Below are 22,887 nucleotides of genomic sequence, written 5' to 3' on the forward strand. Positions count from 1 at the left end.
ACTTAATCCTCGCAGCCACTGGGAGCCAGTGCAGAGATTTCAGTCCTGGAGAGATACGATCCCTGGGCTTGAGGCCAAGGACAAGTCTTGCAGTCCTGTTCTGGATAAGTTGCAAAGGGCGGAGAGTAGAGGCAGGCAGATTTAGATAGAGGCTGTTACAATAGTCCAACCTAGAGAGAACTAGGGCTCTGGAGACAGTGAGCTTCTGGGGGAAGGAGAGGAAAGGAAGAATACCTCTGAGGAGGTGCAGCTGGTAGTATGACTTCTTAGAGATCTCAGAGATGTGAGGAGAGAAGGATAGTGTGGAGTCGAAGATAATCCCAAGATTTTTTGCCTTGCACGTGGGAACAGGAAGTGGGCCAAGAGAGGCCTTTCAATTAATATCCCATCAATATCCCATCCTCATTGCCAGTGTAGAAATGCTGATTCCTAGGACACATCAGTGCGGTTCCTCAGGCAAGCTTTATTCTAGTTACATGTCAGCTGTTGCAGTGAACCACTGGGTTCCATCACTCAGGCTAGGCTTCTCCAACTGCTAACTCCTGGAACCTTCACAACAGCATTCACACCCAAACATTCTCTCAGGCGCACCAACATTCTCCCAGCATCACCATGCACCTGCATTCACTCCAAGCACTATACAACACTCCTCGCTCCCCACTTTCGGATTCTAGCTGCTTCACGCTCTGGGTCCCAGTTCCTTTTTAGTACCCACCCTCGAGTTTCGGTCCTTCTCTTCCCCCACTCTGGGCTTAAATATATCAGCTTCTTCTCTCCATGCTGGGATTCAGGCCTTCCTCTTTCCCCACTCTAGAGTTTGTTTTCGATCTAATGCCCACTCTGGGATTTGGTTTCCTTTCTCACCCGAGCCAGGGTTTCGATATTTTACTGTTCCCCACTGTAGGGGTTTACCTCCTTCTCTTTCCCCAGTCTTGAGTTATGTTGCTTTTCATTACCCCCTTCTGGGTTTTCTGTCTCTTTCCTTCCTCACTATAGGTTCTGTTTCTTCTTACTCCACACTCTGGAGATTCTATTTTACTTTCTCGCACTCTGAGGCTATGGTCCTTTGCTTATTTCCCCACTCTGGGTTTTGGTTTCTCCTCTTTCCCAACTCCAGGGTTTGGGTTTTTGGCTTTCCCCACTAAGGGATTTGTCTCTCCGTTGCTCGCTCAGTTGCCCAACTCTCTCTATTGTTAAGGAGCCACGTATCTGCTCTCCGGTGGAGGCATTCTTTGGGAAGGCTAGCAAGCATCTCCTTTTCTTTGGGTGGTGGGGAACTACTGATGCGACTCTTCAGCTGGGTACTGCGCCACTCTTCTGTAGAATCTCTCTTTGTGGAAAACACTCATGATTGCTTTGGTGTTTGGGGGGTGCTGGTGAGCAACCATGGGCCAAGTGCCAGGCGGTGGTGGTCTTTCAGAGGAATCTCTGATCTCTCCTCTCCTTCTGCTGACACAGTGCCGCTTATGCAGTGCTTCCACTGGGTGCAGCATCAGAATTCCTTCTCTGCCCCAATGCACTTTCTTTCAGCATCTCCTGCCTGGACAGACTGGTGCTGGTGGGTTCTCTCTGTCTCAGGCCACACCTCCTTGGTGTTGTATCCCTTAGATAAACTCTGCGGTGCGCGCTGAGGCTCTTAGGGTATTGGTTGTATCCTGGACACTCCTCCAGGGGGCTGAGTGATTCATCTATCATTCTTTGTGGGAGATTGGGTACATTGAGGATCAGATGCCAAGTCAGTTATGTCAAAAGGGGTATTATGGATATTACAACAGCCTGCTCCTACATACTCCATAAAGGTATTAAATAGAGGGGAGAAGGGAGGATGACTGATGTGACCTTCAGAGGGATCCCGCTTACCCTGTTCCCTAATGATATGATATGGCATTTATAACGCGCCTATACACAAGTGTTTCAAGGCGCAACGAGACAAGGGAGGGGAAATAGAGGGAAGACCGACAATGACCTTATTAGGCCTGGTGACATTGAGATCGCGCAAGTGCAGGGGAAGGGGAATAGTGCAGAGGGGAGGAAAGTGTAGCGGGCTTACCTCCTAAGTCCCAAGGGTGGTGGCTACCCCGTGTGGAGAGGTGACAATCTCCCTGGATTGGCACAGCGTGTGTAATGTACATATTCTATATGCACATTTACATGGTGTATGGAAGCTGTACATTGATTCTGAGCATGTGTAATGTACACATTTCCTATTTACATGTACATTTTGTATTGAAGCTGTGAATCTGAGCGTGTGTTATAATAGTGTAACAACATTTGGTGTATGTTTAATTGCTGTAATTAGGTGTGATAAGAGCATGTATCATAACAGTGTGTCGTGGGTCTGTGTGTGTTGTAGGAATGTGTGTTGTAGCAATGTGGGTGTTAAGAGGTATGATTCATCATTTTCCAAGGCTGGCCGGGCTTCAGTCCTTGTCTGGTATCTGGAGCGACGTTTGTTGTCGATAAGATAGGGTCTGTCCCTATAGAAGGCCAGTCTGTCAGCCAAAGATAACTAGCTACCAGGGTAGGGTGCAGACCAAAGGGGGAGGAGGAAGTGCCCCTTATGGATGTCTGGTAGATGATTCTTGGCAAAGAGTCGGATGAGGAACTCCAAGAGGACAGGCCTTCTCTGTCTATGCCACAAGACTCTGGAACTTCCCCACCATCAACATCCGACTCAACCCTCACTTGTACAGTTCAGGAAGAAGCTCAAGACCCTCCTCTTCAAGGAATAGCTCCTCCCTAACACCTAAGCCCTGTGACGGTCAGAAGAAAGACGCAGACTCTTTGTAGCCATTTTAACTGCTTTTAAATGATAGTCAGAAAGGCCCAGCTATCCCTATTGCTATGAGATGTTCCCTACCTAAAGAATAACTAAGGTGCTTGTCAGTCATCTTTTCCTCAATGTGCAACAAACAAATCTGTCTACCGTTCAAACTATTGCTATCTGAGTCTATCACTATTGTAACAAAACGAAAGCAAGAGAATGACTCCCTTCTTCTGCTATTGGCACTTGCTCTCTTGCTCTTAAAAAGTGTCCCATGAGTTATTTTCGTATTTTAGGCAATTGACGTTCCCCGTTTGGTACAACTTTACTTTGTTCAACTTGTTTACCTGTATAGGCTATGTGGGCCTATAAACATTGGAATTCTCTCTCAGCTATCTTACAGTCTTTTACTTTAGATATTTCATGCGCTTTCCAAGGATCTCTCCAGGCGATTTCTCTTCCATATATTATTCCATTCTTTGGAATTTTCGTTTCTCTCTCTCCTTTATTTAAGGTGTTTACATTTATTGAATTTCTCTCAGTATACTTCCTCTCGCTCCTTGGGAGCATTATTCTTCCATTTGCGGTATTGTCAAAGTTCACTTTTAGTAACAATTTGTTATTCGTTTTCAACTCTCTCACTGGATTTCATGCATTTCGTACTTGTTTCTTCACCAACTCTATATAATAACTCTTCATATTTATTGGTACTGAGACAAGTCATCTGTCTTCTATTATACTGATTGTTATAGTCCCTGTGCCTCCCGGGTCCCCCGTTTCCTTCTATCGTCTTTGGGAATGGTCCTGGGACTCTTACGGGATTGGCGTTGGGTGGACTCCTTCTCTCCTCTTGTGGACTGGCTTCTGCAGCGTTCTTTACCCATGGTGCTCGCACAGCTTCTCCCTTGTGTGGTCTAGCATCGCTGTGCGGGCTTGCTGCCCACCCTATTTCACTTTTGGTCATGCCACCACTCTCTCTGCTTCTCTGGGACTCTGCTTGTTTTGCATCCCGGCAAAATTTTGCAGACTCTGCTTCAGTGATAGTTCCGCCCCTCCTTAGGCGTACATTAGCAGGGAACCTCACCTGCGGAGAAAGGTACAGCCCTCTCTCGCTGAGTTCTTCTTCTCTCCCTTAAAGAGATATTTTCTCTTTTTATCTAAGGACAGTATAATTCAGCATCTTCTTCGAAACCAATCTTGGTTTTCAACAAGATTTGGTATTCCCATGTATGCCACTGTATTGATTGTATTGATGGGTGAAGGCAGTTCCTCACAGGAATATGAGTTCTTGTCCCCAAAGGAGGAGTCTATCCCAGTGAAATCCTAGGGAGGGTGTTGCGGAGCAGGCTCACTTCCCTAGCCGCATGGGGTGGCTCCCCCTTGCAGAGAAGGGATGAATTCCCTCGATTTTTATTTTTTTTTATTTAAAAATTTTGTATTTAGTTTTACAAAAGAAAACTTTTACAAACATGTTTGTAGAACATGACCATTTAAAATTACAATCATCAAATAACCAATCATAAAAGTAAATTCATCAACCAACAGTTTCACATAATGGATTAATGTTTCCAAAATCATACTTTTAAACCTAACCAATTCATACCTAGAAATTTGTCAAACAGTAGTATTTACAATCTTAGGCTGCATGTTATACAGAATTTCTACTAACAGTAGTTAGTTGGTCATTTTCAGTTAGTAGAACAGTTTCGATTTTACCCAAAAAACATACTAGCGATATGATGAGTGCCATGCTCCCACCATACATGCATCTTCCCAAGATTTCTCACAGCCCATACACCATACACTCCCACATACCTGAGACTGGGTGATCTGATCCCTAATGTTTCTCCCCCTGGTTGTTTGTAGACCCTTTGCTGACAATTGCCCTCCCTCTCCTGTTCTTAGATCTCCACTCCCTTGTTTCTCTGCTCTCTAACCCTGTTCTTCCACTTATAATTGTAAAGCTCTCTGTTGTTTCCTGAAGCTAGGTCCGTACTTTACAAAATGAAATGGGGAAAAAAATGAAGGGCAGGGACAACCAAGAACAGGAAGGCAAGGATTTGAGAGGCAGAAGAAGAATGAATCAAGTACTCACGTGGGCTGGGAAACAGTGTCTCTGTAAGCATAGGCCATTGTGAAGCGAGCTGCAGAGTAGAAGCTGGAATAAAACGCTTTCCGGAGGACTTGTGGAACGCCGTTCTGAGCATGCTCAGAAAAACTAGACTGCTCCTCTCTTATGCCACAAGGCGTAATGGGCCCCCAGTGGTCCCATGTAATGAGGGATCATTACAGTATGTCTCCTCCCCTCCCCAATTGCCAATTGTGAATAAAAAGAAGATGAAGTGACCTACTGGTCAATAACTGTAAATACGCAGTAACGCAAGGTAGAAAAGAAATATATCAATGCTTGCTATATAGGAATATATAATGTGGCAAGGGCGGCCATAATAGGAAAATGGATACTGACTCATGTCGAATTCAACCAGGCTACCTCAGAGACAGACCAAGGCTGCAGAATCAGGAGAGGCTGGAAAGCTATGTGTGCAGACCAATAGGAAGGCTATGTTGGCCTAGGATCAAGGATGCTGTTTTAAGGAATAATTGCAAAGCCCAAGAGGAGTTAACCAGGGTAAGCTATGAACAAAGGGCAGATTTCTCTTAGATTAAAGAAGAAGAAAACATCTGCAATGGCCAAAGTATTGGACAATTAAAAGTGTATGACGTCTATGTAAGGTAGAGCGAGCAAGTCTCTAGAAGCCAAAAGTAGAAACAGCACCCTGCATAATTGAATCAAATAACAATAAATAAGAGGCTGAAATGGACAAATTCGTGGACTCTTCACATGTGACTCAGAGGTCGAAGACAAGGGCTTTTCATTAGCCTCAGATGAAGATAGTGGTGTGCTTACACTCCCTCAAATGTCACAGGACAGTGAGCAGGCTATAAGGTCAACTCCAGACAGAAGTCTTTGGTTTATGGTCGACCATTGAAGGATGATGGATTAATTGGGTGAACGGAGAGTAATCTGACGCAATTCAAACCACCTAGGTTTCGTTTCACGTATGTGCTGCTAAAGAGACGAAAAGGCCAAGGTTGGGGTAGCATTCCAACCAATCAGTGGGTCTAAGGGGCAACCTAACATACAATTTTGCATAGACCAATCTGCTGGTATTTTGTTCACTATAATCAGTACTATACATGTTTAGAGTTAGTTCTAGGCGTGCCCTACAGACAATCGGCAGCCAATGATGTATTAATTTGTATATTTTATATACGTAGATATGTTCCCTTAACCAATTCCTTCTGTCAATAGGTTTTATAATTTGCCACGTAGAATGAGTCATAGATGATGCATATTGGGGTAGAAGACCTCTATGTAATCAAGCTAAGGTGTGAGTGTGAATGCATCAGTGCGATGCCTGCTAGTTCTCCCTGCTTTATCAAATGAGAATAAAGTAGTACTTTGTCATATTCCTTGAGTCTGGCCGATTATCTGATCTGAGATATTTATTTGTAATTCCATCTAGCACGAAAGGTGCTAGAGGACAAGAGTGTGTGCCATAAGAACATATGTTGTAAGAACATGCATCGTAAGTGCAAGATTTCTAAGAGTGTGAGTCATAAGAGTGTGACTCCTAAGACTGTGTAGTGTAAAGCGCAGGAACATGTACATTGTGTAAAAACGATGTACATTGTTTCTAAGGGTGTGTAATTTACATATTCTTCATGTACATGTTTTTTGTATAGAAGCTTTCAACTGATTGTGAGCATGTGTCGTAGTAGCATAACAACATATGCGGTGAGTGTATGTGTCCTAGGTGTATCTTATAAGAGTGTGTGTTTTGTATATGTGTTTTGTATGAGTAGTGTCATAAGAGGGTGTGGAAAGAGTGTTTCCATAAGAACAAGTGTTGTGGAACATGTGTTGTAAGTGTGAATGTCATGCATGTGAGTTGTAAAAGCGTGTGCCATAAGTGTATGAGTTGTAAGTGTGAGTGTTGTAAGTGCATGTGTCATAAGAGCGTGTGTCATAAGAGTGTGTGTCCTAAGACTGTGTATTGTAAGGCATAAAAGCATACACATGTACATTTTGTATAGAAGCTGTACATTGAATTTTAGTGTGTGTAATGTACATATTCTAACGTTACACTTAGATTTTTGTATAGAAGCTGCACTATGAATCTGAGCCTCTGCAATATACACATTCTACATTTACATATATATTTTGTATAGAAGCCGTGATTCTGAGCATGTATCAAAATAATGTAAGCATGTGGCATAAGTGTCACAAATGTGTGTCGTAAGAGTTTGTCGTTTATATGTGGGTGTATGTGTTGTAGAAGCATCCTATGCCCCTCCTATACATATGAAAACTCAAATTGAAGTCAGGTGTAACTTTAATGTCAGTTTTTAATATGCACAAGGGGCAGATATGAATTTTACAGTTCGTAAATGGACACAATTTACATCTCCTGACAACTAACATCAAAGTCAGTCCTGACTTTCATGGCAGTTTTCAGAAGTATGGTACTGTACATGTGCATAATGTATATCTTCTACACGTATGTGTATCAAAGGTGCACATTCATCTGAGCGGGGTAGCAACCAGACTGAAGACCGAGCAGATGAATAGTTTGAGTCATAATTGCCACTGTATACACCCGTTATCTTGTGTGTATCTTGTATGCCATATCCCATCACGTATTTTATGTTGTTATGCCAGCAGTAAATAAAGTAAAAAAAAAAAAAAGATGCACATTCATTCTGGACATGTTTCATGTATAGATAAATATAAAATTGTTAATATCTCGAAATTGACCAAGCCAATTTTCTAAAAATGTTTTAGTGCACCAATGCTTGAAGAGATATAGGAACATGCCAAAATTTGCAAAACTCCAAGTGGGCAATTTTGAGATATTTCAGCCAAATGTTTTTTTTCTACAATAAAACAGTTCAAAAGGTGATCAAAGTAACACTTGTTTAAAATGTGAAGCCATGCATAAGATATTATGGATTTTTTCAGGCAGAGGTGGATTCCTTGCAATGTCACTGTGGAATCTTTCCATGCAAGCCTTCAAAAATTATTTTAAAAAGTTGTTTTCTGAAACTCCATTGATTGGCCCTCATTACAAGTTTGGTGGTAAGTGGTAAAAGAGGTGGAAAATCCATTGCCACAACTTTTATCACAACGAATTACAGGTCAACGAAACTCACCCTAATTCCACTGGCGGAATTAGCCCTGGCAGAATTACCACTGGCGGAAATTCCACGAACAAGTGGTAGAATTAGCCCCATCAGTAATACCTCTGGCACAATTACCACCAGAAGCACAAATGCTAATTCTGCCATTATAAGTGCAGTTACCACCAGCTAAAAGTTGGAGGTAAAAGCATCCAGGTGATTGGAATCAAGCACAGGTGCCAATAATAGCCTCCAAAAGTGTATTTAAGGCCCAGGACCTCCCCCAAACACACTTCAAACTGCCACAACCAGACGTTAATTACTGCTGTTCATTGAGCTCGAGCAACTTTCAAGGCCTCTACATGGAAGGATACAGCCAGCACAAAGATTAAGCAAACGCTTGTAGTGGAGGTCATCCTACCACATGTTCATCTGTCCCCCTGGGATCTGACTGATTGACAACTGGTCTTGCTTGGACAGGAACACCATAGCAGACCTGCTGACCCTGATAACAGTCTGATCTCCAGACCGCCATACACATCAGAACTTGAATCCCAGCGCTGCTGAAGTTGGTGCCCGTCCTCCACTTCTACACCACTGGCACATTTGATCAGACTGTGAGGAGGATGCATGGAATGTCCCAGCCAACATTCTCAATAGTGCTGGCGAAAGTGTTGGATGCACTCATGAGGCATGCCCATCGACATATGTCGCTGACCACCACCCATGCATATGAAGCAAAGGCACAATTCTATGCCATCACCAATTTCCCTTATGTCATTGCAGCACTTGACTGCACACTTGTGACATTGGTGCCCCCAGGCAGTGGAGTCTGCATACAGGAATCATGAACAGTACCATTCCATGAACATCCAGATGACCTGTGATGCAGATCTGACCATCAGCCACTGCTGCGCATGATTCCCAGGTTCCACCCATGATTCCATGGTGCTGCAGAGCAGCACCCTCCTTTCATATATGGACACACATTTGAGAATAGTGTACCTGGTTCTTGGGCAAGCATAACATCTGATGATGATGCCGAACAGAGGCACACATGGAGCCAGACATGAGATCCTATGTGAGGTAATTTAAAGTCCCATGAGCCATATACCATGTGGCACTCAATATCCCATGGCCCATAATGATATGATATGATATGGCATTTGTAACGCGCCTATACACAAGTGTTTCAAGCTAATGCTGGCTACAGAGACACCTGATAACAAACTTCATACTTCCTGCCTGTGCCCACTCACAGCCACAACAACCCCTCCACTACCGTGCAGTACAGGCTATCAGCCCTACACACATATGAGCACACCAAGGCCACCAGCACAATCGTGAATACAATTACAAGTTAGAAGCAAAACAGTAATGTTGAACACTCTCCTTCCTACCTGATGTAGGTGACTCAGGCTATCCACTGCTAGCGTGGTTGTTGACACTTGTGAGGAGCCCTGGTACACTGCAGGAGACAGTCTTCAATGAGGCACACACAAGGACCAGGGCATACATAGAATTCACTTTTGAACTACTTAAGGGAAGGTTCAGGTGCCTCCCCCAGGCAGGTGGGGCACTAATGTATACTCCTGAAAACGTGGGGAAGATTATTGTCACTTGCTGCACAAAATGTGCATACGCCGGAATGTACCCATGCCTCCAGATAAGGATATTGCACACCCTGACTCAGATGATGATGAAGAGGCAGGCGACGACAGGGAACATCATAATAGATGTGAGGAATTGAGGGAAGGAGGTATTTTATGGCAGGACATAATGGACAACTATTTCCTGAAAGCACATATTGACACATGTCACTGTACATTTAACTACCACTGTATTCACATGTATCACTCTAATGGAATGAGGACTGGATCCACTGGGTGTAGAACAAAGTGATTTAATGTACAACTTTGCACCTCATCCCCAACACCATGACCCTCCCCACACCCTCATCCCCAACACCATGACCCTTCCCACATCCTCGTGGTCTCCAGTCTGTCCGATTAATTAACCCACTTCCTCCTCCTCTTGTCCCCTTTCCTCACTGGCATGGTTGCACGATTGGTGTGGTGCTGCAATTTACTTGGTGGACTGCTTGCCACAGATCCCTCAGTTGACGTTGGCTACACAGAACTTCCAGTTTCACTGTCCCAGAGATGAGAGATGCTGCATCATGAGGGTGATGGCCCTGGACATGGTCTCATCTGTGGCACAGATATGCTCAGCCAGCTACCGTACCCTTCGACCCATTATGGTGTGGACAGCAGTGGCGTCTGACATGCCTTGACACAGACAGTACAGCGCAGTGGCCACATCCCTGTAGGCACACAGCACCGCACCCCTCATTGCCTGTGAGTGTCCGAGTTGCCCCTCGGATATCCACTGCATTGTCACCTGGCGCTGCTCAATTTGGGGTGAGCCTCTCCCATATGGCATTGAGGGTGTGTTCCTGAACTGGCCTGGGAGATGAATGGGGTGGCTTCCCTCGATGCCAGGCCCATCATCCTGAGGTGGGGAATCTGTGTGCACAGGACCATGCCAATGGAGAGCACAGCAAGATGATAGGTGGAAGGGTGTAGAGTGCATGGGCGAGATGCTGGGCAGGGGGATGAACCTGGGGACATCTACCTTACAGGGGCAGCTGCAAAGGCGGTGCCAGTGGTGACATATTCAGGTCCTCCTGTGTCAGTGGATGCAGTGGCCTGGTCCCGTGCCTGCATGTTGTCTGTACCTGGGTGAGTTGGTGGGTTGGACGTCAGACTACACAGCAGTGGTGTGTTGTGGCTCAGGGGTGGGTGGTCTTGCAGCTTCTGTCATGGCCAGAGTTGGTGGCACAATCAGGGCAGGTGTTCCTGTTCCCCCAGAGGTGGCAGCAGCAGTGCCCTTGGACAGGGGTGTTTTGGTGGTCTTCTGTGCACTTCCCTTCCTGGGCACAGCATGCCCTTGACCCTTTTTGCCACTTCCTGGGGCAGGTGTGCTGATGTGTTGCTACCTTCAATGGGATCCTGGGTGACTTGTGTGCCTGTTGGGAGACAGGACCAAGTGTATTAATACCCTTGTTGGAATGTTGTAGGGTGTGCTCTCATGTAGTGTTCTATGTACTATGGGGTCACAGGGTGCTTCTTCATGTGGCAGACAGTATGATGGTTTACTGGCTTGATGGATGGGTGTGCATATGGACAGTTGGGAATGTGTGCATTGCTTGGACTGTGCTGTCATATGCTTCCCAGTTGTGCAAGGTAATAGATGTCCATGTAGGTGTTGTCCAGTGTTGTTTGCGTATCCTGTTCTGCTGTGAGCTGAGGGGTGCCCTGCTCTCTATGGTGGTGCGAGTGCGACATTAGTTGGGACACACTCTTCATGGAGGCCTTGCTGCTACATGTCTGTTGCACTTGTTGTTAGTTTGAGCCAGACATCTACAGGTGTTGATTTAGTACCATATGTTACGTGTGGCAGCTATTTGGCTGATGTGCTTGGCATGCTGGCAAAGGGTGGGTGCGATGTAACATGTGATTGGGGGACGCCCCATGATACTTACTGTTACATGGTAGTTGTATGTGACCTACATCAGGGCCTCTTCCTTCTACATGATGAGTATGTCAGGAGGTGTACACCTTCCGTGCCTCCTGATGTACTGTCCTGAGTTGTCACATTGATTGCTCGTGCATTGTCTGGGTTAATCTCTGCTGGGTGACTGGAAGTATGTGTTCGTTGACATACTATTGGTGTTGTGCAATGGGCCAATGAGGCACTCATGAACTCACTTTGGTCTTCCTGGTGGAGGATGCTGCTCATCGTCTCCTCCCAGGGTGTCAGCTGCAGTAGGTCAACAGTTCTTCCACCAGTGACTGCTGTCTCCTGATGGTGGTTGGAGATGAGGGTGGAGACTCAGATTTTGAGGTTGTCCCACCTCTTACGACGTCCTCACAGTCCAAATGGACATGTCCTATGGCCACCACCTTTTCCTGTTCTCACGCTGCTGGGACGTTTGACGGTTTTGTGACCAATACAGCGCCCTCTGCATGGTTCACCACCTGCTCTGCAATCACACTGAGCTCCTGCTCTGTGAATATTTTGGCTTCCATAGCTGCATTTCAGGCACCATGACCTTGCCTTTGCCCCCTGGCATGATAATCCTGTCTTCTGGGGTTGGATGGCAATTCCTGAATGGGATTTTGAGTGGAATGAGTTTTTAAAGATGGCCGCCACTAAACTTCCCGTTCGCGTCATGATGACTTACCAGTCAGCCGCAATTTGGCACATATTTTGTGGTAACAGTAATTCTGCCAAGAATTGGCAGATTTACTATTGGTGTACTGTTTTTGGGCAGCAATTCCACAGAAGGAATTACTGTTACCATCGATCAAGGTGTGCGTGCCTGTCTACTCATGCTTCGGTGGAAATTCTGCTGGGATGCTCAGTGGTAACAGTAATTCCGCCTAGAGAAATTATAGCCTTTTGTTCCGCCGAACTCGTAATGAGGGCCAAATTTGTCTTAACTATGCTATGTGCTTGCCCGATGGCATTATATATTTAGAGGGTTGCTCCCCAACAGTTAGGATAAAACCTGTTTTCATCGAATTTTACCAACATTTTATTGTTAATAACCTTTGACTCACTGGATGTATTTGGATGAAACTTTCCAAAATACATGCCTGCTACGGGCCCCTCCAAACCAGAACGTTTGGGTAAAATGTGTTAAATGCTTCAAAAGCTATTAAGAAAACAAGAAATGCTGTTTTCCACCTACTCCATTAATTTTCCCATAAATACAAATGTGCATCCATTGAACACACAGATTGGCTCCAAAAACAAAATAACTGTGGCCCAAAACAATCTCCATGTGGCTTTTGTTAGTTTGGATTAAAACCGTGCACTATTTTTAAAATAATTCCATGATGAAGGTGGAGCTCTCAGTCCCAAAAAACATGTATATATCTCTGTTGGTGCGGAAATGAGGCTTGTGCTTCAAAATTGAGTAATAGGGGTTCAGGGAGGATTTACACAGGAGGAGGACCTAGAAAGGAGGAGAGGTGTACATGATGAGTTGCAGAGGAGATTAAGTAAACCTTTAAATTGTCACGCTTTTTCCCATTCCTGCACTAAACTGCCATCTTTTTTCATTATTGAAAGTTGTTTTTGTGGTGACGCCACAATAATTTCATTGTAGTTTTGCAGTAATTTCTCTTTTTATTAAAGGAAGAAGGAAATATATTCTAAAACATGCACAGGACCACCAACATAAGAGCAGGGTCCATGGGAAGTGTGATCTGATCATTGAATTGTAAAGGGGGGATATGGGGTACCGCTGTAGTCAAGACCCATTGGCTATGGCCATGGTATTCTGGCTGAAGGTTCTGGGCGGTGAGTAAATCGCTAGGCAGGGGGATGTGGGCCATGGTTGAGTGAGGGCAAGATGGGCCTCAGTGGGAGTGCATGGCCTCTGGCTTTGGGCAAGGGTGCATGGGTTGTGGCGGTAGTCTTTCTGCCTTATTGTTGTCATGTGGACAATGGACACTGCCAAAGGGATCTTGGTAATTACTAGGCAGGGTGGTGTGGGCCATTTTAGAAAATATAGCATGACCTTTATATTCAGTGAAAAAAAGGGAGTTAAGACAGAGTTAAGATGATCAGCTTTATATCAACAAAACCCATGAAATTCAGTAGGTCTGGAAGTGTCAGCCCCTGAGCACATACATGATATCACAGGAGGGATTAACAATAACAACTGGCATCACGGGGGACATTGATAGGGAGGACTCTGAGTTAAGATGCTTGTCACTTCGTTGCAAGAAATAGGGTGATCTTTACTCTGTCTTAACTAAAGTTTTTTCCCTGAATATGTATTCTGTGAAAAAAACTTTATCTATGAAAATTTGTCAAAATATTTGAGCTGAACTGAGGTTAAGGTGATGGTTTAACACTACGACACCATTGGAATGTAGCCACCTTTGTAAGCTAGACTGCCCTAACTCTGAGCCCCCCACTGCACAGTCCAAGATCACACTGATGTCATCACAGATGACATGAAAGATGACATCACGTATGGCATCATGTATTTTCCTCAATGACATCACTGGAAACTAGAGCACACGGAGGACAGCTATGACTACTTGCCACACAGCCCGCAGTGTGAGCTTTGGCAGGACCATGTCCTGCCAGACTACCCAAAGTAGGATTTGGGGCTGTCCAGTGGTCTGGCTCAGGGTCCACATGAGCCCCATAACAGGTCTGTGGAACACGCACTGTGGCCTATGGCCATGACTACTGACTACACAGCCCAGGGCATTACCTTTGGTCCTCCACTACGCCATGCCAGGCCACCCGAAGTAGTCCTCTGGCCACTTTATCTCCACAATGGGTCCACTGGTTTATGCCTTGAAGTAGACCAAGATAAGTCTTTACTCTAATGGGTAGTTTTCCAGGATAAAGAAGGTGCTCTTATCAGCGATGCCATCAGTGTCCTGCCGTTTCCAGCAATGTCATTGAAGATGTAATAAGTGATGCCATAAGTAATGCCATAACTCATGCTATCTGTGATGTCATCAGAAACGTCATCAGTGTGCTCATGGTCCGCTCAACATGAGCTCAGATGTAGGCATGAACAGCGTCCAACACTTGCCAAATAGAAAGGGTTTTGTTGAGATAAATCATCACCTTAACGCCATCTCAGCTAATGTTTTTTCACTGAATTTAAAGGAATCTGTTACAGGGAACGTCTCCTAACTAAAGTGTGCTCACTGTATATATACATATATTCAGTAAAAAGGTTTTATATGAAACGAAATATATATACAAAGTAAGATGAAAACATGTTTTCCTCTGTAACTTTGGGTTTCCTCCTTAAAAGCTCATCAGCAAGTGATCTGGCCAAATTGGAGACATTTCATCAATGTTTCATGCCCAAAATGATTGCTAAAAAATATGTTTTTTGCATTGAAATGTCCATAGAGGCCAGAAAACCACGGAGTGGGATTATTTTTCACAATTTGGCTTCTGTGAGAGCTGACATCCATTTTGGCCTTGTGCAGACACAAGCCCTTGCTCGTGGATTATGCAAGGGTGTGGTGTTTATCATGGCACTCTAGTTTTACCAGTTTCTGTGCATGCTGCAACATCTGAAATTCAGCTGGGGAATTGGTGTTGGATTGTAGGCAGCCAGCTCTCCATATTATATATCTTGTTTTACACTTTGTCTGGTCACCATGAAGATGGGCTAATTCGATATCATACGCCTCATGTTTACATGCCTCTCTCATTTACCTCTCTATACATCATTCAGTGCACGTAAGATGCTTATTTAAGGGAACCTTCCCAATGTCAATAGTAACTGCAATGAAAAGTGATCAATACTCCAGTAAACTCAAATGTCACTGCTACATTTAACTTAGTTATAAACTTGTGTAAACTTTAATTTTAAAGAAATGAAATCAGAATAGTGCTGCCAATCTAAATTTCTTTATTATTAATGTATTCATTTATTGAAAAGAAACACCTCGCCATTACTGAATAGACCTGCCACTATTTCAAACAACATTCCAAAAAACGAAATTTAAAAACAGGATACAGGATACAGGACATTTCTGTGTGTACATCGCTTTGCTAGGCTCCCATTGATTGTGTTTTGTGGCAGTTAAAAACCCTTACCCCTCTTCTCCTCTTCCCTTCAGTGGTCAGGAGCCAGTAACATGACTCTGCTCAGTGATATTCCCAGGTGATGACTTCAGTTACATTCTGGACTTAGCCATTGTACAGAGAAGCGATCAGGCATCTCCCAATACACAACCCTGTGGGTCTATTTTATCAAATCCTTTATTTGCAGAATCACTTACACTGCTGAAATATTTACTAATTTCCCAGGAGGTACAGTCAATTTGAAATAATCACCCCTCAGTAATATGCCCTTCACAAATAAAAAGGGCTGGGATTTAATCTATTTCCTTGTAGAGTATATCTCCCCTCTGTACTTCAGAGGAGTAGCCAGGAGTGTCTAACAAGTGGGGCCTGAAGCTAATGTAGTTGGGCCCACCCCAGTGACATTAACATCTGGAAATGCACATACATTGCTGCTGAGTGGGCATTTGGGTGAGCCTTGCCCACTCAGGCCCTGCCCTGGCTATGCCACTGATGTACTTAGATGTGAATTTCTTTTGGTTGTCTCATACAAAGTTGGGTTCCCTCTCAAGGAATGGATTAAATCTCCCCTTCTAGTAACTGGTGTGCATCAGTTAGCAAGGTGGACCAACTTCCCTTCACTGCCTGTTTTTTTCCCCATCTACATTGGGCCTGTCTGCTTGCTTTTCTACTGTGGAAGGCCCGAGTTTGAACTCCATGTATGCCTATTTCACAGTGGCCTGCTAGTAATCCAAAATGGGTCCGGAGGACAGCAACCTATTCTAGTCTCCTTGTCAATTCTTCTTGCTATTCTCTTCTTTCAGTCATGCTAATGGTCTGTCTATCAGTCAGTGTCCCCTTCGATCTATGGGTTTGGACTTTTACAGCCAGAAACCACTCCCTTCAGTGGTGTGTATAATTTCTCTATTTTAATTGGTCAGTCTGTGTGATTGGACCATGCTCCAAAAGGGACATCACACTTAACCACCATCCTCGCACACATTGGGCATATTTATGAAGAGGACAGTCTAATGGGAGTTACTTCTAAGTCCAGTTGATGTGAAGTCATCTTGGAGATTTCTACATTAGCAATTGTGATTTTCTAAAACAGCATGTTCCACACATGTCCTTCAACAAACAAGTGAAATCCCTGGCCTCTACAACAGCATACACATGTAAGTTGATCAGAGCGGGTAAGCCCTTCCTTTCAAACGATAACTGCATTATCCTGGCCAGAGCATTAATTCTTTCCAGATTAGATTACTGCAATGCCCTCTACAGTGGCGCCAACAAAACTAACATCCAAAAACTGCAAATACTACAAAACGAGGCTCTTAAAGCCGCACTAGGCATCAACAAAAGAATGCACATGACTTCCATCAGACGCCAACATAAATGGCTGTCCACACACAATATGATACGGCTAAAAATTGCCCCCTTGACTCATAAAGCACTACACAATGCTGCCCCTAGTTACCTAACTGACAAATTGATGAGAAGATCATCCAATAGGCCCACTAGAACCATTAATGCGAACTGCCTTGTGGTACCGAGATTCAAATCCACAAAAATTGGCGGCAATAGCTTCCCTGTGAAGGCCGTCAAACTCTGGAACTCCCTACCCCATGAGTTGAGAGCTGACCAACCTTACTTACAATTCAGAAAGAGTTATATCACCCTTCTCAACCGGAATGAAGACTAGTTTAATTTGAGACAACTGCATAACTGTATATCTCGCTACCCATTATTGCACACTGTAAACTATTGTATATTATTCTTGGAATTTACTGTACTACACTGAAACTGTATTTTATCTGTATGCTCATATCTACATTTGATTTGTAGGTACCCTGTATGCCATATTGATACTCACTATGTAACCTTGTAAGTTTTGCACCTTCTTATTGCTGTGCCCTGTTACCTCCGGGTTTGGTGCGCATTAGAAATTCAATAAACAAACATGTGATTAAGTTACAAAATGAGTTTGCCAGATTGCTCTCACTCAGGTGCTTGAAATAATGCGAGTCTCATCTCTACATGACGTATCGCGTGTGTGTGGCAGATTTGTGTGTTTCGTTCTATGATACTTTCACTCCAATATTCTATTCCCAACTGTCAATATTGGGCTAGCCGGCACAGAAATTAGGATATATAAAGCATTGTTGTTCAATGTTTCTGGGCAGAAATATGCACATTAACATGATTTGCATTATTAAAACGAAACCCCAAAAATATTGTTTTATGTTGTTTTGAATGAGTTTTTCACCCTGAACAATTAAAAATAAAGTAAGTTGCAATGACAATCCCATTTGAAGATATTCAAGAAAATGTGTTGCTGCGTGTAACAATTTAACATCGAATCATTTTCCTTCTCATGTGACAGGTTTACAAAATATTAATGGTATTTCCAGTCCCTGGACTGGCAGTTCCTTTGAGAATTCAGAGCTGGGCCATGAATGACCCCAGAGAGAGTGGTTGTCATGGGACTCTGTCAGAAAGATCTTTGAAGTACAGTGGCTTAGAGTGCTTACACCATTAGGCTATGACCAATGCCAGATATCATGTCTGAGTATGCACAAATTGCATCCTTAAACGAAGACCTGTTTGATGAGAATTTCTGATTACTTGGGAGACGCTCACTGTGTACCCACGTCTCATAATTATATTTCTATATTTTTAGGGAATTCTTGGCTAGGGATAGTGACACATTGAAACTGTTAATGAGTACCATTTGTTTCACTCACAAAGCCTGTTTTTGGGAACAGAGTGAACATGTAGCACTATGGTGAGTCCAGGCAGTGTCATACAGTTTATAGCCCAGCCCCAAAAGACCTAAGTGTTGTTTTCTTGGGAAAAGATCTCCACAGCACCGTGGCTGAAATCAGATAAGGTAACATTTTGCTTTCTAGCCCAAAGTTGATGGTTTCATTCACAACTTTAGCATTTAATATGACTTTCTTTTCCACATTTATGTTATAATTGGTTCTTTCAATGGAAGCAACATTATAGCATTTTTGCAAATCAGCTCCTTTCAAAGATTTAAACTTCAAGTCTCTGTAGCTTTCTATTTCATAATGCTGACTCTCAGTCCTGAAAAAAAGAAAAGTCGAAATAAAGTAGGCCTCAATTCAATGTTCATTCTTCTATACCTTCATTTAGCTAGAAAGATTTCCTTATGTGCCTTGCCAATTACTGTGGACAAACCCACTCGTATTGTAGATGATTTGCTGACATCATAATATTTCCTTGCACGTGTTACTTTCAAATGTTGTGTGCAAAATACAGTTCATATATTTATTTTTTAATGTAAAATTATCATTTGTAGCCTTTCCTTTTTCATACATTTCCCTAAAGGTGCTGGTTTGATGTATTCACATCCAGTATGCACTGTGACAATGTAGAGGTATGAATTGGTAATGAACAGATCACTTTCAGCTGACGATCTTTACAATGGGTCCTATTACCCTTCTCCCAATCCTTATACTTCCTTCCATTCCACCGTCCAGCCAGTGCTGCTACTGATTTCGTATATTTCGCAGCAAGGCTTGGCTCCGTGGTTACTATGGGCAACAGTAAAGCTGTCCATATTTAAAATGCCCATGGGAGAGTGGTATTTTGTGTTTTTCAGGCATGGAATGCATGGACTACATCCCCCAGCCATTGAATGGGGGCTCCGGTAAGGGCAAGTAGAATTTAGTGCTTTCATATTTCGAAGCCATGAATTTTGCTTGGTAAAGTTACTTACCTTTTCACTGGCATACACAACATCACACAATCCCAGCAGGGTAACAGGCATCCCAGCTGCATGGCCATTCACCACCGCAATCAAAGGCTTGGGAAAATCGATGAAGAGACCAACAAACCTCCTAAAGAATGGAATGGGGAAATGGATTATATATACAAACATGTGTGTACATAATATTACTTTGACAGCCACGCTTGTAACTCTTATCAATATCTACAATACTAGTCCGTTGTCAGTTTGTCTAATTTCAGTCTTGTTATCCTAATTTTAATTCCCTCCCAAAAAAGGAACACTGCCTCTTGATTTTTGATGATCAACTAAGAGGCCATCTGGTTCTATGTTCTTCTCAAAATGTTAACCATTTGTGCAGGACAAAACAAGGAAATGTATAATTATCCTATTTTTTGTCTGACTTTACTAGAATAGATGCAAACATAAAGCAGTAGATAGGTATGTTATCTTCTGAGCACTCAAAGCACATAATGTATTTTATTATTTTAACCCACTTTACAACTTTAGGCAGTTAGTCTGAATATGTGATGTAAAAAGATACACCTTTTGTTTTTACCTAAGTGATGCATCTTCTCTACCATAATTCTATGATAATGAGGTAGAATGAGGCGATATTTTTGTCTTTTAAAAACATTTTTTTTCAATTCATTCGAATATGTTCACCCAATTTTTCTGCAACAAAGCTTGTTAGTTGCATGGAGCGAATAATATGTGCTTCATACCATTGGGTTCATGTAGTTGCCCCACCCGTCCCGTCTCCGCGTTCCTATGGGGACACGGGACGCGAGGCATCGTAACACCGGGCACGTCCCATGCGTTTGCGTACGCCACAAGGGGTTACTATGGTTACCCAAGTACAACCATATTTAGTCTATTAACGCAGCAAATGCATTTAACTACTCTGCTCTCATGGCTATGAACAGCATAACGCAACGGTAAGCCTGCATTCTGCTCGCTCGTACCTTACAGTATAATAATAGCTTTTGCACAACAGTACTTAGACTAGATTCCAACCATTGTTACCTTACAGAGCAGTTATAGCGACAGAAAACGGATACAGGACACTGATACTGGTAAGCCACCAACCAGTGTTTAAAGGCACACAACGTTCTTTTGAATACTCCATAGAGTTAATGTCACGTCCCCGGTCCTACCCTCCTCCCGTCACTCACCAGGCACCATTCGTTCCCATACCCACCACCCACACCAACGGGGAAGACACGGCAGGCGGGATGTCCGAGGGGGCAGAACCACCTCTTTCCGCCCATTTCCGTGCTGGCGCTTGCCATGGCGTCTCATACATGCCCGACGGCTCCGGCGTCGGCGGCTCCAGCTACCACGCACGGGGGAACCTGATCGCGTCTCGCTCAGACGATCACGTGACCGGTCACGGGATCGCCTGTAGCCGACGCTGGCGTCCACATCGGACGAACACCAATCACTGATGGCGTCCGTCCATCACGTGACGCTTCTGTGCGGTCACGTGCCCTGTCACGTGATCTGCCTCTCCTTCAAAAAGAGCTGAGAGGAAACACTCAGTGCTTCACAGCTGTTTCCACCAGAGACCTGTTCGGCATTACCCTCGTTCTTCTTGATACACTTTGGAACTCGACCACGGACCGCTACTTGGACTTGTCTTGGATTGCCCTTTTTGTTTCGACGCATCTTCTGGACCCTTGGAACTCTTGACCACCCTTTTTCTGGCCCTGGAACTGCTCTGGATTACCCTTCTGTTTTGGCGAACTTCTACCCACGCTCCTGGCGATCACGTTTTGTCTCCTGAGTCATTTGGGGTTCACCACCTGGACCTTGGATGGACTTGCTATCTGGTCACGCTCTGGCTACCGGTGTGAGTGGGAGGAAGTGCTGTACATCCCAGCCTGCTGTCGATCTTCCCTCGTTGTCTATCCAGGCTTACTACCTGTCCTGTCATCCCCAGGGTAAGCTTTGCCATTTTCTCCTTGTGTGCTTGCACTGCCATTATTGTACACAGTATACCTGATCCTAACCTTTGCCTTACAGCACTCAGGGGTCCTTCCGGTGTTCCGGGTATCCGATTGACGACGCCACTCATCACCTGTGGCCTCAAAGATTGCTAGAGCAGTATTCTTTACCTGCTCGAGCGGTACTTGGGGACGGAGGTAGTTTATAGCTGCACGACCATCAAGGCGGATCACCAAGATCAGAACAGTTAAAAATAAAACAATATGCATGTTACTGTTTACTTTTTGCAGTTGATCTATTGGAAATATAGGATCTCCCGCTCACAAGCGGTGTTAGATACTACAAGGAAGTGCTTAAGGTAATTATGTTTTACCAAACATGCAGTTTTACGTAATAATTGGTACACGCGGTAACATAAAAATGACATTCACTATGACTTAGTTTGGAATTGGTTCATTTTGTCGTTGTTTCTTTCGCTATTATCGTCCTTCCTGATACACACTTCTGAACATTCTGCAATTGATGGGTATGTACATGGATGTTGTTTTTGTATCCATCTTTGTTTTCATTGCAATGGATTACAACCAAATTGATTTGTGAAATGTTTTAACTTCATGGAATCCTTTACATCTCCATTTTTTTTGGTACGGCCATTAACATCTGATTTATGTACTTCTTGGTATTTTTCCATTTGTATATATTTTGTGAATATGTAATGCATTGGCATGAAATTAACTACACCAGTCACCAAATGAGTCTGCTTCTCACCTTTGCACCTAGCAGTCTGCAGACCGCGAATTTTGAAGCTATTTTTGTTTGAAGAAGTTTGTTTTTGAGAAACTGCTAATTCAGAGAAACACTTAAAAGAGTGTTTGGGTTAAGATGATACGAACTCTAACAAAGCTAACAAAAACCTCTATGCGAGGTATATAGAGAGCGCCAGACCTAGCTGGATAAATATATGCAACTTCTTCTTGTATACTAGAATGAGGCGATATGCCATTAGGCGGCTGGCTCACCCTGTCGGTAACAGCCCACTGCCTAATGTAAGGGCCTGAGCAAACTGAGGGCAGCTTAATGAGGGTGGTGGTCCTGTTCCCAGCAGGGTCGGCCTGCCGCTGAGGGTCATATCGCAATTAGCACCTGTATAGTTTCCTTACGCAGGTGCTAATGGTGTATTAAAAAAAAGAAACCTTTATCACACGGCTCTCCTTCATGTAGTGCTGCTTGTGAAGTGAGTCCGTTTTCCATGTTGATGACTCAGATGTCATCAACATGAAAACGGGCTTCCCTGACAACCTGGCTGCGCAGCACCGGTCTTCAGGATAACGGTACGTTTCTTTTTTTTTTTTTTTTTACAAAAAAAAAGACACCATTAGCACCTGTGTAGAAACTACACGGGAGCTAAGTGGTGAAGGGGGGCAGGGAAGGTGGCGCTGGCTGCCCAGGCAACTCAGGACGTGGGCCTGTCCCATACAGTACAGCCTGCGTTCCAAGCCTCCGAACTGGCCAACACCCCCACCCAGGGTGCTAATGTGGGAGAGGACTGAGACATCACATGATTCTGTGAGAGCTGTCTGTCTGAAGTGTCTGATGTTGTTGGCATGTTGTAAGTGAAAGT

The 22,887-nt window shown here is 43.9% G+C and overlaps 1 protein-coding gene across 1 annotated transcript in view; it reads right to left on the reverse strand.

The window, feature by feature from the left end:
• LOC138480608 (enoyl-CoA delta isomerase 2-like) overlaps nt 1-20,186 on the reverse strand; it is a 260,827-nt gene extending 240,641 nt beyond the window's left edge. The window contains exons 1-2 of the mRNA XM_069612311.1: nt 20,173-20,186; nt 19,311-19,431 (exon numbers count right to left, since the gene is read on the reverse strand). Coding sequence (XP_069468412.1) covers nt 19,311-19,431; nt 20,173-20,186 — 135 coding nt within the window. The remainder of the gene's footprint in view (nt 1-19,310; nt 19,432-20,172) is intronic.
• Between the last annotated feature and the right edge of the window lie 2,701 nt (nt 20,187-22,887).

Source organism: Ambystoma mexicanum, chromosome 5p (assembly GCF_040938575.1).
Source record: "Ambystoma mexicanum isolate Mex_15411 chromosome 5p, UKY_AmexF1_1, whole genome shotgun sequence".
In the NCBI taxonomy this organism is placed as follows: domain Eukaryota; kingdom Metazoa; phylum Chordata; class Amphibia; order Caudata; family Ambystomatidae; genus Ambystoma; species Ambystoma mexicanum.